This window comes from Protomyctophum bolini (assembly GCF_963924005.1).
Source record: "Protomyctophum bolini genome assembly, chromosome: 5".
NCBI lineage: Eukaryota > Metazoa > Chordata > Actinopteri > Myctophiformes > Myctophidae > Protomyctophum > Protomyctophum bolini.
The window spans coordinates 8941974-8959744 of NC_137866.1; the positions used below are offsets into that span (position 1 = coordinate 8941974).

At 43.0% G+C, this 17771-nt stretch overlaps 1 protein-coding gene across 5 annotated transcripts in view; it reads right to left on the reverse strand.

Moving 5' to 3' along the window:
- fmnl3 (formin-like 3) overlaps nucleotides 1-14539 on the reverse strand; it is a 72625-nt gene extending 58086 nt beyond the window's left edge. For all 5 annotated transcript variants that reach the window (XM_080764522.1, XM_080764519.1, XM_080764520.1 and 2 more), the window contains exon 1: nucleotides 13991-14539. In XM_080764522.1, the coding sequence (XP_080620648.1) occupies nucleotides 13991-14107 (117 nt within the window). In that variant the 5' untranslated portion in view covers nucleotides 14108-14539. The remainder of the gene's footprint in view (nucleotides 1-13990) is intronic.
- Nucleotides 14540-17771: the final 3232 nt, after the last annotated feature.

Below are 17771 nucleotides of genomic sequence, written 5' to 3' on the forward strand. Positions count from 1 at the left end.
CAATAGTGTATAATAATGTCATCAAAACAAAACACTATGTATTTTGTGATTTAATGTACAGTATATTGTCTGAGTACTGTTTGACTGAAGACATATTTCCAAGTATTCTGTTCTACCCCCCCCTGACAACGATCATATATTAAAAAAGAGAATACATTGATCTTCATAAGTGTAATGGCAAAAAGAATACATGAAGGAGAATGAAAGAAACAGAGTGAACCATGAATAGAAACACATGGAAGGATAAAATAATGGAGACAAAGGGATCTTTGGGGAAAGAATCTGAGCACAGGAGACACACTAGACCGGCCAATGGAAAGGACCTCAACTCCTAAAACAGAGACAGATACTTGAGACGTTTGAGAAAAATGGAGGGCTGAGATCTTTAAAGACTCAACAGTCTGAGAGAGTGGCAGACTTGGTGTCGAGTTGCCGGACGAGGAGGGGAGGAGAGCCAGATGAGGAGGGGAGGAGAGCCATCAAGTCACGCACAGCCCTCCGAAACCACACCGAAATGATGGAGAGCTCACTTACACGGTGAAATCCTGAGTCGTTCATTTAACAACGATACTAATACTACTACTAATACTAATGGGTAAAGATCCATTTGTACACTCTCACCTCTCTTGCCTTGCTCTTGCTGTGTGTGTGTGTTTGTATGGATGTAAGTAAATTAGGCAAGTCAGGGTTTCCCCCGGGAAAAGGCTTAGTCTAGGTGCTAAGTAACACATGTGCAGCATCGCGCACGCACGCTAGGACTGCACGATGTGGACAAAATGTCCATATGATGTAGTACCCTGTACATATAGGGCGTGTGACGGGTTGGTGATGGAAAACACACACCATCGTGGTGTATTTCTCTGGTGTTTTTAGTCTCCGTGCTGACCAATTCCGCACTCAAACAGACAAAATAATGTCTTCCACTGAGACGCCTATATGACCGTATGACGGAACGCCCACTTCGGGTACAGTAGGTGAGATTGATATCGTCTCAATAGAAGAGCAGGGAGACTGCCGCTCCAACCGCTGCAGAAGATGTACAGTACAACTGTATTGAATTAACACACTCTACCATGCAGGTTCGTTTATCACTATACTTTATGCACATCTTGTACTGCGTGCCACATACGCCCAAATGCTTTTTTGATTGTTTTCATATATTCTGTTTTCTTAGTCTGCTCGGGGACATATCAGAACTCTGGCTCAACTTATTTCAGTTTAACGTGCTCCGTCCCTGCCAAATAAATGAAATAAAGGCAAGTAAAAGAGTGTCTCGAGTGAGGCATGCACAGTCTACTCCTGTGCACAGGCTGTGGAAATGATTTTCCTCTCAAAGGACAACAAATCATCTATCTTGCTGCTGTTATACAGTCGGACTCAGTCTCTCAGAGTTTATTATCTCCAACCCCAGCCAGAAGCACCAACAACGTAAAGTTAAAAGTGACAAATGGATGAGAGGAACAGGATGCAACCCCCCCCATCCCACAGCTCAGCACTGACGGCAGGATAAGACACTGCAGATACTGTAGTGTGTACACACCGAACCAAAATGGCACATTACTCACTCGACATGAACCTCCTATCTACAGACCTTCCTCTGCTTCAAGACCAAAATAAAACTGGGGAGGAAAAAAGAGAAAAACAGAAGTCTGTGTCTGCAGCAGAAGACACGGTGTGTTGTCTGAAGTCGTCCCTGGATCGTTTCCAGGCGTGCGACAGCGGTTTATTTTCTCTGAAATGTCTGCGGTAAATTCAGAGACACAGATATAGACCCAACAAAGTGCCATGTTTTTGTCTAAATCTGTGTAAATCTATGAGTCACATTGAGCTATACCTCACTAGGTGGGATTATACTCTTTTTGTTTTTATAAAGGAACACCTTTATGGAGGACAATGCCGGGTCTCTGCTCTATATGGAAAGTGTCTTGAGAAAACTCGGCACTATAATAAAATGGAATGCAATTGAAAATTCAGCTGAACAAATCTACCAGTGATTGGTGGTCAAACGTGGTCAAAAGTCTCAGCTTTTATACACGTAGGAGTTGATTTTCTTTACAGAGGCCAGACCGTGTTGTCATTAGTTAGACAGAGCATGGAAGGAGTGGGTAGGTCTGGGTAAAGATGTCACATTCATTTGATGGACAGAGCACGTTGAGATGTCCAGATGCAGAACCCCAGACAGTCTGTCATAGACTGTCTGCTCACAGGGAGTCAAGTCGGGTCAGTTGTATTAATAACGCACATTTAATACAACAAGTGCTGTTACAGGCAGCATGTGAATAAACAGAATAAAATATAGCAGACAAGAACACGAGGTTAGAAAAACATGAGTTAAAGTTAAAACTGCATAACTATAACTGATAACACAAAGAGAGAGACAGAAGAGGGAAAAGGGGGGGCGTGCGTGCATGGCATGGAGAAGGGTCCAAATAAAGCAAGCCTTGCCGAGCCTGGACAAGACGCTAGTATGTTTAAGGGACTTTACCCATAATCCTACCCTTGATGCTGAGTGTCAAGCAGGGAGGCATTTTTATAGTCTTTGGTATGACCCGGCCTGGGATCGAACCCCGACCCCCCAGTATCAGGGCTGACACTCTGAATGCAAGGCCACTGATCTGGCAGGGTTAAAAGGCCAGGGAGAAAAGGTGTGCTTGCCTTTTGAGTCTTGATTTAAAAGTGCCCAGAGAAGGAGCAGCCCTAACAATAAAAGGGTGGGGAAAAGCATCATCAACTTTTTTGCTTCAACCCTGGATGTTAAGAATAAGAAGCATCTGGTGAGAAGAACTAACAACCTAGATGCATGGAGGGGGGCACAGTAACTCAGCGATACGAGGTGAGTGAACGTTCAAAAACAACAATAAAAACCTAATAATACAACTTTAAATCAGCTCTGTGTCTGACTGGGAGCCAATGAAGGGAGGCCAGAATAGGGGTGACGCGGTCCCGCTTTCACATGCGGCGGGGGCCAGTCAGGGAGTAAAGCGGTGGCATTCTGGACAAGCTGCAAACTGGAGAGGGAGGAGGTTCAAATGAGTTCTTTATCCTTACGTCTTGTGTACAGGTACATAAGAGTATAAAATATTTTTGTTCTTCGTTTTTGCAGATACACACGACAGTATATACATACAGTGAGTAATAATAGTCCAGACCGTGGGGCATGAATCACTTTCTCCACTTTGTGGACTGAACTTGATTTCTGCTAGTCTAAGTTGGAAAAAGCTTCCCTCCTTCCTGGAGGCGTCCAGGAATATAAGACCTCGAGGCACACTTCTAATAATATAATCAATGTGAAACAACACTGCAAAGAATATAAATAATACACATGAGTACTTCTCATAGGAGGACTCCATTCCAACTCTGAGCTTCTGTTTGAACGAGCAGCAAGGCTGTATGAGAGACAGCAGCTCCCTTCAGACGACAAATCAACCACCCAAAGGAAAACACTGTGGTCCTGCCAGTGGAGTGTGAGACAAGTCCTACGCCTTGATGAAGGGTATTGTCTGGCAAGGACAGGAAAATTATCAAGCCGTTCGTCCCTGTCAGAAACTGGGCCCAAGGAAAGAAAATAACACAAGCACAAGACTGAATATGTTTTCTTTTTGCATTTTTCACTGAGCACAATTTAAGCCCTCGCGATGGTGGAAAACAAACCCAGAGTAGAGGTGACTAGATGTGGCTCAAGATAAATGTCTCCACTTGGAGCGGAAAAAGTGGAAAACTAAGTAACTGAGATTAGAGCTTGTGAATTCCTCGGGCAATGTACAGATATCCTCCCTTTTTGTACCCCTGTTTAACGATACAGTACTTATGCTCATCTGATCGACTTACATTGTGAATATGTGTGGTGGTGAGGCTCACCAGGCCGCTGTGTGGCCCGAAGCAAAGACATCGTTCACGTCGTTTTGAAGCAAAGGGTTAGGACAATATTAGCGAATCAAACTCCCTCCCTGACACCGGCTAAAGATATACACTTACTATGCTGGCCTCTCACCCAATAGCATCCTTTTCCAGGGCCATTGTTTGGCTTTCTTCTCTTCCTTGGCAGTGAAATACAATGAGGGGAGACGGGGCAGGAACCTCGGCTGTCGTCGCGCTCATCGCCATATGACTGCAGGGACTTCCTTAGCTCTTCAGGAAATCAAAAACCGCCCTGAGTAATGACTTTTGTGTTTGTTCGGGGGCTATTACGTGTGCACTCACAAATCTGTATGTCTGTTTGTCTTATGTTATGTGTGTGTGTGTGTGTGTTGATGGTTAGTGTTTTTCCAGCTCGCAGGTAAAATACCTTGGTGAACTAAGGGCAGCGGAGCGGAGTGTGAGAAAACATTGGCCCCCTTTTCTCTGAGCCGACATCTGATCGCCCTGTCGCTCTTTTACGAGGTAACCCGAACCAGGCAATCACAACAAAAGCCATGAGTCCTCCACAAAGACGCTGGGGGTACCAGAGAGGTCTACTGAGTAGGCCCTGCCACCTCACTTCCAATAAGAGGGACGGAGGAAGGGAGGGAGAGAGAGGGAAGGATGGAGGGAGGGAGGCCAGAGCAGAGCAGAAGAATAGAGGATTTGGTAATGGGAGCTTCATGGCCCTTTATCACCCCACCATGCCAGTCCTTGTTTACAGAGCAAACATAAATTAAGTCCTGTTGTGACACTAAGATATTAACATAACAGGTTAACTAGTGGGGTTGATGCATGCACTCCGTTTAAATGCATAGAGATAAAGCAGTGGCCAAACCACATTCTTGACTTGTAAATCCAAAGTGAAAACATTCCAACCGCCTCAAACACAATAAACACAGCCAAGATTGTGTCCATTTCGTTTTCTCACTGATGTGGAAATAGTGTTCCCCACAGCCGTGAATTTCAATTCCTCACAGTTACCAAAACCATAAATGACTTTAATAATAGGCTATAGACAACATTATGCAATCCCCCTAAACAGACGAACAACTCGAGTTGAGGGCTGCAAACAGCCATTACAGCACATATCAGAGTGTAAACTGTCCGCGTCACTGTGTTGATGCAGCAGTTAACAGCAGCACATATACATGTGGCCGTGTGACGTGTGAAGCCTCTGACATCCATTTCTGCTCTGCTTTACTGAGCCTCCAGTCCTCCTTCCACTCCACTCCACTCCACTCCACCCACCATCCATCCTTCTTTCACTAGCCTGCTCTGCTTCTGGACCACCTCCATCACTCCCATGGGCACGCCGCCCCGAGTCTACGACCTCTGAGTCAGTCTGTAAAGAGAAGTAACTTTTCCACCATCCCCTAGCTTTTAGTATAATGACCTTGCTCAACCATAATGGCCATTCCATTGCTACAGAGCCAGCGAGATGTTGTTTTACGCTGATCTACTGTACCGTGACTGTCTGTAGCTTATACTATTCATTCCACACAATCCATGTACTAATAATGTACTATTGAAAGACGTTTTGATAAAGTATGTGTTTTTAAGGAGCGAAACAGAACATATACCACTCATTTTATTTGCTCAGGGATGCGGTGGGAGTGATCAACAGCAGTGATAGCACAAGTCAATTATCATCACAGGGTCCTTTGAAGCCCAGCTTGTTTTGAGCCGGGCCAGAGATAAAGGCACAAATGTCAAGGACAGGTCCTTCTAGAACTGCCAGATGTTCCCCAAACTCGCGCTCCGAAAAAGAGGAAAACTGAAAATGCCACATTTTCTTTCTTTTTGAGGGGCGCTAGCCCCTCCTATATACAGGTTTAATGTTTGTCTTTAGTTCAATGTTTGTTTAATAAACGCCATTGACATTGACAATGACGGGGAAACTTACGTCATTTTGTAACTCATTACATCATATTGTCTCTTTATTGTTAATGGCATTAAATGTTTGTGTTCACCGTTTGTTTTACATCACCATTACATCACCGAATCAACATGAGTTAGACTTTATTATATTAGCCCCCCTCACTTCACACGGATGTGATTTTTATCAGGATCAACGATAATAACGATTAACACTGTCAGAGGCCGCCAAACGAAGCAGCAGCTGATCAAGGGAAAGGAGTCAAAGGACCCCACCTGGGCTGCAAAATGACCATCGAGGGATGAACTCACAGGGGGAGTACACCTGGGAGGCTGGGACAACAGGCCTATCGACGAAACACCGATGAAGGAGTGCCCACCTGAGGACCCTAGTGAAGCGTTTACACCTCTTAAAAACCAAGTGCTGATTCATCTAAGGGATTGTACTATCGAGTCCTATGAGCTCAACTGTGGTGTCCAAAACATAACAATGACCTTTACACTTAAAAAACTATTCCATCAATGCCACCTGACAAAACACTGTCTGTCACTGACGTGCTGCCCTTATGACGTGACGTGTGCGCGTGTTTCTAAACAGGAACGTTTTGGGAAGCCGGGGGGAAATGTAACAAAGGTATAAGTAAAGTAAGGTTATCAATGGGTTATAAACAATTGTCCAGGACCATGATGAATCAGAGGTATTCATTCAGTGGTCCACTGTGGCGGACATCCTGTTTGCTCTCCTCTGTGCGTGTGCACGGCCTGGTGGGGAAGCCACGGGGCTGTGGATGATACACAAAGGGAATGTGAGGAATGCAGGTACATGAATGCCTCAATAACTCAGGCCGAGCCGCGGCCTTTTGACACACTGCCTTGTTAGTGTTGAAGGCTGCCTGAGCTGAAAAGACAACATGTCTAATTATCCTTATCTCTGAAAAGGTTCAGGTGTAAAAAAAACAAACAAAGAAAGAAAGAAAGAAAGAAAGAAAGGAAAAAAAAGAAAGAAATAAATTGGGCCTAGAAAATAGTTTTTTTAGGGCTTATGTTTAAGGTTTTGAGAGAAAGAGAGTGGAATTCTAATAAAGGAATTAAAGGGAAGTGTGAGTGGCATTCACACGACATTCACTGAGTCGCTGGCCATGTGACGAGGAAAAAGTTTCCCTCGGACGCCCTTATGCATGACGGCCATTGACGATCTTATGACTATAATCAAAAGCAACAAAAAAATGTAACAGAAAATGAATATGAGGGGAAATCACATCAAAATAACCCGTCTAAAAATAACCCCCGAAGCAGAAGTAGAACCATGTGAGATACGCACAGTATCCTCAGTGTGGATTTATCCATTTTGTAACTGAGTTTACAGGTTGTACACTCTCAGAGTCAAAGGACCCACTGAGGACTTTGTTTGCAGTGAACGGGGTGATGATGATACAGTTTTAGTGGGCTTATGTAAAGCAGTGGTTCCCAAAGTGGGGTCCGGGGACCCCCAGGGGTCCTTGAGGGAGTTCCAGGGGGTCCCCACCTAAATGATAGTCAGGAACCAAATGGACCCTCATGGGTCTGTAACTGACGGGATCCGTTTGGTTCCATTTGTACACTCTCAGAGTTAAATTAACTTGATATAAATTGGTGGTCCCAGAGATAAACTTGCCATTAAATGAGGGGTCCGTAGCGTCATGCAGGTCCAACTGGGGGGGCGCTTGAAATGAAAATGGTTGAGAATCACTGCTTGAACCGTAATAAAAATCTTCTCTCATGGGGGTCCCTGGCCTATGTTTTCAAATGGGGGTCCGCAGGGCTAATAAATGTCGATTCAGGGGTCCACGACATGAAAAGGTTTGGGAACCACTGTTGCAGTGAACGGGGTGGTGGTGATGATGATGATACAGTTTTAGGGGGCTTATGTAAGTAAGGCATGCCTGATAAATAATTACATCAGTGTGGTGGTGTGTGTGCAGCGTGTATAGCGGGGCGGTTAGCATGAAGCTGTAATCCATTAGCTCTTTAAGTGGATTTACAGCAGCTTGTCGCAGCGTCCACGTAAAAAAAAAAAGGACTGCAACAGCACAAAAGGCACCAGGGGATGAGGCCCCCCTCTCTAAAACAACACCGACTGACAGAGTCCCCATTGTATTGAGAAAGGAAACCACTTCTCCCAACCTTTTTAGAGCCTTGGTGGTGCAGCTGCATCAGAGCAACATGCATGCCAACCCCCACTGCCGTGATTGAACGCACGTGCACTCACTCACACACACACACACACACACACAACTGAGGAAACCGGCGTGCACGGGAACACAAGAGTCTATATACAAACAAAATGACAAACATGTGTACTTTTTCTTCACACATGCAGTAAATGAATCCACACCACCCCATGCACAGTCAGTCATTGATGTCGATATTATAACTCGTGTCAGACAAAAGTTGCTCTTTCTGTGATCGGCTGCCATACATATATGTATATATGTCAGCTCTTTCCATGGAAACGAAAACAAAACCAAGCTAAATATGCAATTAGGGCTGCAAAATGTACTCCTTCTGCTCTTATTGCACAGTTTGACACTGCTGCTAAAGATATACCTGTCTTAAGACATCTATCATATGTGCAGTTCTACCCGTATACTTTATTACTATCTTATCTATGTATTTATTTACTTTACATCAAGTATTTAAATGTCAGTATTAGTGTCTTGTTCTCGTATTAGTGTTAGAGCAGTCCTCTCTGTGGAACACGTGCCACCAACTGTACCTGTAAAATAAGTGACAAAGAACAAAGGAAAGTCCCTCTGGGTTCTTGAGTTACAGCCAGCAGCTCAGCTGACCCGACTCGCTTAATGGAATCAACCGCTCAGGTGGAACTCATGATAGTTTCTGTCCCCAAACACGACTTATGTGCTCTGTGGACGCACTCTATCTGTTCCACTGATGCTCTGTTTAACTTGAAGGGACAGAAGCACTAAAAACGGACCATAAAGCCAACAGCCCACAATGTGGGGGGAATTGTAGCCTGCGGACAGAGAGCCAGAGCGCCAGGTGGACAGCCTGGAGCTGAAGTCTGCTGTCTGTCTCTCTGTGCTCCCATCTATGAAACCAAGTTAGCACTGTGCGTGTGTGTGTGTGTGTGTGTGTGTGTGTGTGTGTGTGTGTGTGCACTCTGCTCCAATAATACCCCCACACTCTACCTCTCCCCCCCCCCCTCTCTCTCTCTCTCTCTCTCTCTCTCTTTCTCTCTCAGTGGTGTAAAGTAACTTTTACTCAAGTACTGTACTTATAAGTACACTTTTGAGGATTTTTTTACTCTTCTGGATTGTTTCCAATTTTCAATATTTAGTACTTAATTTTACTTACTCCATTACATCTCAGAGGCAAATATTGTACTTTTGTTTTAACTCCACTGCAATTATTACTTTGAAAATAGCCGATCTATACAAGCTCACAACGCGTCGCTTGTAGATCTGCTATTTTCAAAGCAATTTCTATACATTTGGAAACTTGTGAAATGAGACATTCTGCATAATGAATACATGAGTACTTTTACTTTCAGTATGAAAACATAATAATGTGACTACGTTTGTACAAAGTACAAAATGTGAGTACTTCTTCCACATCACGGCCATCTCTCCCTCTCTCCCTCTCTCTCTCTCTCTCTCTCTCTCTCTCTGTCTCTCTGTGTTTTGTTTTGGGTGTCTGTGGTGAGTGAGCCAGATGTATGCACTCCCAACTTCAGGGCACAACAAACAAACAAAGAGCATGCAGCCCCCCCCCCCCACCCCTTTTCACATACAAACCTCCTCTCTTTACAAAAGCAGAATGGTGGTCGTGGTGTTTAAGGTTGAGGGGAGAGAGAGAGAGAGATAGAGAGAGAGAGAGAGAGAGAGAGAGAGGGAGGGAGGGGGTATCTGGTCAGATACATAAAAGTCAACCCCGGTCTCAAACAAATGAAAATTATTTAGGCTTAATGTCCCCTGAACACTTCACACAGCTTGACTCCATTAGTTCCACTTGACTGACGTCTCTCAAACACGTCTGAGTTCTTCTGACTCACGGCTCCCTTAATGCTCTGCTCCCAAGGAATGGCGGGGGTGTCACTAGGTCAGCAACTTTACTTTGGGTTTGATTTCTCATAAAACCGGTACGTATAGCCCTCACCGCTGTTATTTACCCTACAAAATACAAATAGTGAGCTCATGCAAAAAACAAAGGGGCTTTCTCTTTTTGGAAGAATAAAACATGAACTAAGGAGTCGCATTGGATGGACACATCCACGTGCATGATGCAGCACCATGTCACAGTAGTATTCAAGAAAAAATAATGATGTGGCAGGTTGAGTGGACTCGGGACAAATCGGTTCGGATGGGTTTTCCATCGCAATCACGTAGAGAAAATAATCATAAAGTTCCTCTGCAAACAGATCTCTTAAATACGCGTGCGCCGTTTCAAAACGTTGGTAAAGTCATTACAACCCAGAACGGTGGCAGACAGCCAGTTCAAAGGGAATTTTCCCTCTCTCTCTCTCTATCTCTCTCTCTTTCTCTCACTCTCTCAGAGTTCTGCTGTGGCCTCAGCCTGGGCTCGACCGCAGGAATCCATGTGGTGCAGTCGCGCAGGACCACTTTGAAAGCGGATCCAAGGCAGCCGAGGCCTCCACAATACAGACAGACATATACACCTCTCTGAGAATGGCACAACTACCATCACGCATCCTTTTCATAACCCATTCTGACCTGAGATCAGATTCATACGAGGTTTTCCACTGGACACACACTGGTCTGATGAACCCATTCGGACCTGAGATCAGATTCTAAAAATGTCAGTCGTTCTTCGATTTTTCAAAAATAGCAGACCTACAAGCTCGTATCGCGCCACTCGGTGGCGCGATATGAGCTTGTAGATCTGCTATTTTTCAATAGCTAAAGCATAACATGATGCTAACACCAAAATGGGTGCCCGGTCAGAATGGGATAAGGAGGGAATTATTATGGAGGAGGTGGTTGGCTAATACTAAGCCAGACCCGCAGTGAGAGAGAGACGTACCTCAGGGAATATAAAAAAAGGCGGGGAAATACAGCTTGGACGAATGAGTGAGAAGTTCCATTTGGGTTTTTTGAATCCCACAAAACCGTACGATTCAGGGATAAGTAAAGGTTCTCTATATGGAGAAAGGCAACTTATGCAAACGGAGGGCCAGCTGTGCACTTTGGCACTGTCTACGCGTGTACGTGTATGTTTAAGCCTAATTTATACCACATCATGCCCATTGAAAATAACTGGTTTAACCTGAACTAGGTGGCATTGGCATTTATTAGGATTGTAGCAGTCTGCAGTAACAAAGATCTAATTGTAAAGGAAACTGACCACAACGGACCAATGGCTACAATACAATTTCCTCTGTAAAAGGAAAGGGAGATGGGGGGGGGGGGACACTGGGCAGCTGTTTCCAGCCGCAGACGACAGAGCCGAGAGCTGTTGCGGAGGCTGCCGGACAAAAGAACTGAGGGGAGATGCCTTTAGCACATGCTGCCGGTTAGGCCGGACTCAGGCATTTTATTAGCGAAGCCGCATGAAATTGTCTAATGTAACCCAGGGGTCTCTGTCCTCCTCCTACTCCCCGCACCCATCTCAGAGCAAGAGCAGAGCAGAGCGACCCTGGTAAAGTCATTAAGCCCAGTCATATTACTACACTGGCAAAGACCGACTGCGCCCATGACATCATGGCGGGCTGCTGTCATCCCAGTGGGATCTCTCTGCACGCTCTGTCATCCATTACTCGGCCACGCCACCGTTCAAGCCGGAAACACAATGGGTGTGGGGTGGGCTTATTATCTGTTTATAAATGTTCATTCATGGAAAATGAATGGAAGGTTTATTTTCTTGAGGTTACGCTAAATGATGATTTTGTGAACAAAGAGGGACAGATTAAGCACAGTAAAGCAACAATCAAGAAAGAACCTCGCAAAAGGTTGTTGTTGTTGTTTTTTTTGCATGTGTTTGGTTAGGAAAAGGACACAGTGACCTGTGGCTATAGTCAGAAAGCTTTCTTCCTGAACAGTTCCAAACCAAAGACCAGATTCTTTGATGTAGCTTTATCTCACAACAAGAGGGAGTCAGCGTGGTCCAGAAGCATTGTCTGATAAGGCCACTAAAATACACAAGCATTCCCAGTCTTTTCCCACAAAGTAAAGGAAATCTGGAGCTACCAGAGGCTGCAGAAGGAACTTGGAGATGGAAGAAAAGCAAAAGCATGGCTGAAACATCAAGTCTACTGCGTTTTTTGGCTAGTAGTACATATCTTAAGTTTAGAAAAGCAATGTCCCGCCCAACATCAAGAGAAATATGACAATAGTCATATGGGACGACTAATACTGATCTAAAAATAACTTTATTTGACCACCCACTGACTCATGCAGTGTCTCGCGCACGTGGGAGTGATGAAGAGTTGTCATCATCATAATAAGTGACACTTATGATGCGGCACAGTGTATCATCAAATAGCTGAGACTGAGTACAGCAGTCAACAAGAGGGCAGTGAATGTCCTCTCGCTGAGCGCTTCTCTTGATGTCGTGGCTTCAGTCCATAGTTGCTGATATAGCTCTGGCAAGAAACTGATGGCTGTACTCCAGAGAGAGCTCTCCCGAAACACATGTGAGAGGATCCACACAAAGTATGCAACGATTTAGTAGAATTGTACAAAGTAGATGCCAGTGCTTTGTTGCATCTTACTGTAATTAAGGTCTTAAATGACTCCAAATTAAGGCTGGGGCGTGGCCATGGAAAACAAACAGTTGTGAGCAAACCCTGTCTTGCTGTTTGACATCAAATACATGGCCAGGAAACTTACAGTATTTTAAGTACAAGCCTGAAAAATAGGTTTTTGAGAACACCTGCTGTGATACAAGGGTGTTGGCTGCATGTCTAATTAATCACAGCATAGTAGTGAAGCAACTTGCTGAACAAGCAGCATTAACTTGTAAAGTTACAGTAGATTTGATCTTGTAGTTTGCATAAAGACCAATGGGCCACTGGGGCCAGATTATTATTTGTATTATTCTTCTAACTTTGTGGTGGTAAATCAAACCATCTAGAAATGAAAGTCAAGGTCCATATAGTCCACCATGTTTGTTATATATATCAACAAAGATCTTGATTTTGTAATCTCTGGTGTTGCATTCAAAAGTGTTTTCAGGTTTTTTTTTGGCCCACTGACAGAGTATGAAAGAATCCCCTTGAGTCTTGACACTACCATGTGTTGACAAATGGGAAGAGTGGGTGATACTGTGTGATGTGTGTTGACTATGTGCTCATTATTACAAAGCGGCGAGCGCTCACACAACAACTCTAGGCTCCAGCCAGATCTTCTCGCCGAAAATAGCAGATGTACAAGCTCACAGCGTGTCGCTGAGACCAGCGTTGTGAGCTTGCAGATCGGCTAGTTCCAACGCGGTACTCCTCCCCACGACGAAGTATCAAGCACGCTCGTCTAGCTTGAAGTGAAGATGGTGAGAGCGGAGGAGAGGGGGTGGTACTCGTTTACAATTTCTCTCTCGGGTGTGGGAGTTTTGGGGGAATTCAGAAAATGTTGTTATCATCTTTCTTTTTTTCAAAGCCGGGTAAAAAAAAAGAAGACTTGGCACACAAGTAGACGAGGGATTCCAGCATGCTTGAAATGTCATTTATTTGGAGTTGGTTGGAATAATCGTAGGCTAATAGGCTATACTGCGCTCATGACTTCAGTCAAAAGCGCACAGTTGACTTTAGGGGAGACAAAAGAACCACAGTCACAGGAGGAGGAGAGGGGTGAACAGCAGGAAAGACTAGGGGGTGGGACTGACTGCCACAGGTCGGCTCATTCAAAAACATCAACAAGTCAGATTCAACATTTAAGGAAAAATTGTGTACAATCAATGAATCAATGTCGTATTTATGAACTCAATCAATGTAGACCAAATAACGGAACCATAAACTCCCATGTCAAATCACTGACAGCAGTTCATTTGTAATGATGTGTGGTTAGAAACTTTTACAGTTTAAACGTCATAAACCCATAATTAGCATATATTACACCGTTTTGAACGACTCAAAACAATCAATCAGGCTGCACAATTATGCTAAAGTAGCCTACTTTGTTGATATAACACACTGACATAACGTTAGCACACATAAACCATATAGCCAGCCATACATGACAACATTTTGAGAACTTCAACTTACCAATACGATGGCGAATTTCTCCTCCAGCTCCGTGGGGTCAGGCATTGGCACTTTCAGTGGCATTATGTGATGCTTCATCGACTCCGAATGGCCGTCCACACTTTCAATATTCCCCATTTTCCCCCAAAAGTACAAAGGTGCTACTCAAGTTACTCGAAATAAAGTTTGTAACCTTCTTTCTGTGGTATTCCGCACACACACACACAAAGAAAATCTCATTCAGCAAAGCATTACTTCAAATCAGCCACTCTCCTGAGAGGCGAGATTAAAAGCTGACAAAGCAGCAGTTTCATATTACTGTCAGAAAATGCCATGCACACTTGGTTACGTTTACAGTGTGTATCCAACTGTAGCCACTACTTTTACCCTTAGAAACTTACTTTCTCCCAAAGTAACAAAAAAGAGAGTTCCGCTTTGTTATTCCAAAAATGCGCTCGGGTGTACCTGGCCAATCCATAATATCTGAAAAATAACAGATAACTTCCTATCCTAGTCCTGACAAACAGTTGCTTCTTTTAGCTGCTTCAGAAGTTTGCTGGCTACGTTGTGTTTCCATTCATTATTGTTGTGTGATCCAGATTGGGGTTATTCGATGCTGCTGCCTCCACTCAGGGGGCAGTCTTTCAACTGATGCCCCACCCCCTTGCCAAGAAAGAAAGCTTCCCCATTGATGCAGCTGATTGTCTATCACTCCCACTGCTCTCTCTCTCTCTCTCTCTCTCTCTCTCTCTCTCTCTCTCTCTCTCTCTCTCTCTCTCTCTCTCTCTCTCTCTCTCTCTCTCTCTCTCTCTCTCTCTCTCTCTCTCTCTCCCTCTCTCTCCCCACATCTGTTGGCGGTGAGCTCTTTATACAGCTGGATGGATTGTTAAAACTCTGCGTCAGCACTTTATCGCGACCTGGTGGCGAGCCAACGACATTTCATTGATCAAAAAGCTACTTAATATAAAATTATAAATATGTCTGAGACCGAGTCAGGGTCCTTGTCAGAGAGTGTCCGTTGTTGTGTACCCTTCTGTGTTCTGTCTGTGTCCCCTTTGTGCCCATGGCATATGGAGATGTCCATAATGATATGAAGTCTGGAGATGACTGTACCATTTGCAAACTGTTAATAAAGTATTCAATCAATCAAAACACATTTCTGTCTGTCCAGTATTATGTGCATAGTGGTCAGATCTGTGGCTCTAGAGATAGATGCGATTATTCCTCCATGCTACGCTAGCCGCCTGGTTTCGGACAGTAGGCCTACTACTTGTCAACCAGTGGGTGTCCTATCCCAGAATGCAGCTTTAAGACTCTGTGCTCATCCTCTTTGGCAAAAAGAAGACGCATTAAGAACAGTGGGTGACTCAGAATGCAGAGTTTATTCAACAATGTCAGAGCAGGCACATGATGAGGTTTACAAGTTATGTCAAAGCACAGCAGTTTCTAAAATCGTTTACCTCTATTTTCCTTGTTTCCATTACCACAAGCTAATTCTTTTGAGCGTAAGCAGTGAGGTGGAGGTGGAGCGACAATAACTTATTTTTGCCACGTAATTGCATGCTTATCTCAATATAATGGCTAAGAATTCTATAGCTGCTATGTTTGAAAACGGCTCATAAACACGACTCAATGGCGTTCAGCATTATGTATCCTGTTGGATTTGGCACTATAGTACGATCGCGTACAAGCACAATCAGTGGTGGAAACTACTTTCACTTTACTTTGAGTATTTCCAATTTTCAATACTTCTACTCCAATACAACTCACAGGCAAATATTGTACTTTTACTCCAGTGGAATTACAGCACAATTGATTGATTGATTAAATTATTATTACAAAACATATATTTAGTCCTATTTAAAGTTTGGCTATTTGAAAATAGCCAATCTACAAGCTCACTGGCCATTTTCAAAAGATTTTAATATAATATAATTGTATACACTATACATTATGATACCTTGTGAGCCAATACTTTTGTACTTTTACTCAAGTACATTTTGATGACCGGGTATTTACTTGTAACAGAGTATTTCTACATTGCAGTATTGATACTGATACTGAAAAAATGTAGAACTATTTCCACCACTGAGCACAATTAATCCTGGGACTAAGAACACTGGGTGATATGTCTCTAATGTTGACTAAGAACACTGGGTGATATGTCTCTAATGTTGACTAAGAACACTGAGTGATATGTCTCTAATGTTGTGAAAATATATCTCTTCAAAGCACAGTGATTTAGACTTATTTGCTTACAGTATCTCGCATCTTATTTTCAGTGGCACGTGTGACGGTCCTTAATACTTGAATACCTGAATTAGAAAAAACAACCATCAGATGCATCTACGTATTTAAAACATATAAAACCCCTTCATTCGGAACATAAAACATTTCTTTTAAAAATTGTGCACAGTTGAGTAATACATAAGGCAAATATATATATATATATATATAAACACATATAGACAAAGGAATTTGAGGGAATTGTTTCAAGTACATAGAAAATAAATTTAAAAGGATTCATTTTCAGTTTCATAGTCATGGTTAAACCTTGGAATATTGTCGCTGTCAGCCTGGCGGAAACCTTGTCTAAAATCCGTTTCCTATTTTTTCAGGGAATGGAGAAAAAAAAGAACCTGTGTTCCAAATGGTCAAAACAAAGTATAGTCACAAGCACTTGTTAATACTTTCATTGGTTAAATATTATATATTTAAAAAAAGGTTAGTCTGGTGCTGAGAGAAAAACGCTCGCACACGGTTGGACTCCAGTTTACATCAATTAATTTAACATGCACGACGCAAAAATCAAACGAGTAGCCTACAGTAATAGTATAGTTATAAATATTTATAAAACCTACAGACACATCCTCCTATTTTCTGGCATGTCATTATAGGCGAAAGTCTTCATTCTTTTAAAAAATAAAACAAGAATTGTAAAAAAATAAAAAGAATAAAATAGCACAAATAGCAGATCTACAGTCCCACAAACGTGTCACATTGATGTGTTGATGAGATTGTAGAGTGGATATTTTCACTACATTTGCACAACAATGTCATAAAACAAAGTATCAAATAATAGGGCAAAAATGGTGTCTGAATAAAATTAAATAAATTAAGATACAAGGTTCATGACCGACAGTGAGGATATCCAGGTATACATCAGCACGATCACAGCACAGGCCCTTTGTGCGAATAACATTTGAAGAACTTTAAAAGTGCTTTATCACACACATAATCTTTGTAACGTTTGCAACACGGTTGCATTATTTAATATCTATACAGCCAAAATATTCTACCGAAAATTTGGTCCTTAAATGGCGCGAGTTCTGCACGCCTACACCTAACACTGTATGAATGGTAAGCTACGTGACCTTCATGAATACTGTTGTTTTGGGGATGAGGAGCCATCATATTAATAATGTTTCTTCAGTAATGGTCCCATTGCACATAAGCTGTATAAACAAACAAACACGTGCACAAACACACACGCGCACGCACAAACACGGTACACAGAAGCAACACTTAAGGTAACGTTGTACTGAAGATCGAGCATGAATTCTTCTAGTTGATTTCTGCCACCAAATCAAACCTGAATAAAGATAAAAACACATGAATCATAAACGGACACCTCCATTATTCAGACCGCTGTGAAATTGAGATACTATGGGTAAAAAAAAGATTAGGCAGGTGCTGAGGAAAAGTCGGTCTCCAGGATATTACATCAATGAATTTAACATGCACCCACAAAGTGCGTGTTATTTCGAGCTAAATCCGGAGTAAATATTTGGTATTGTGTAGA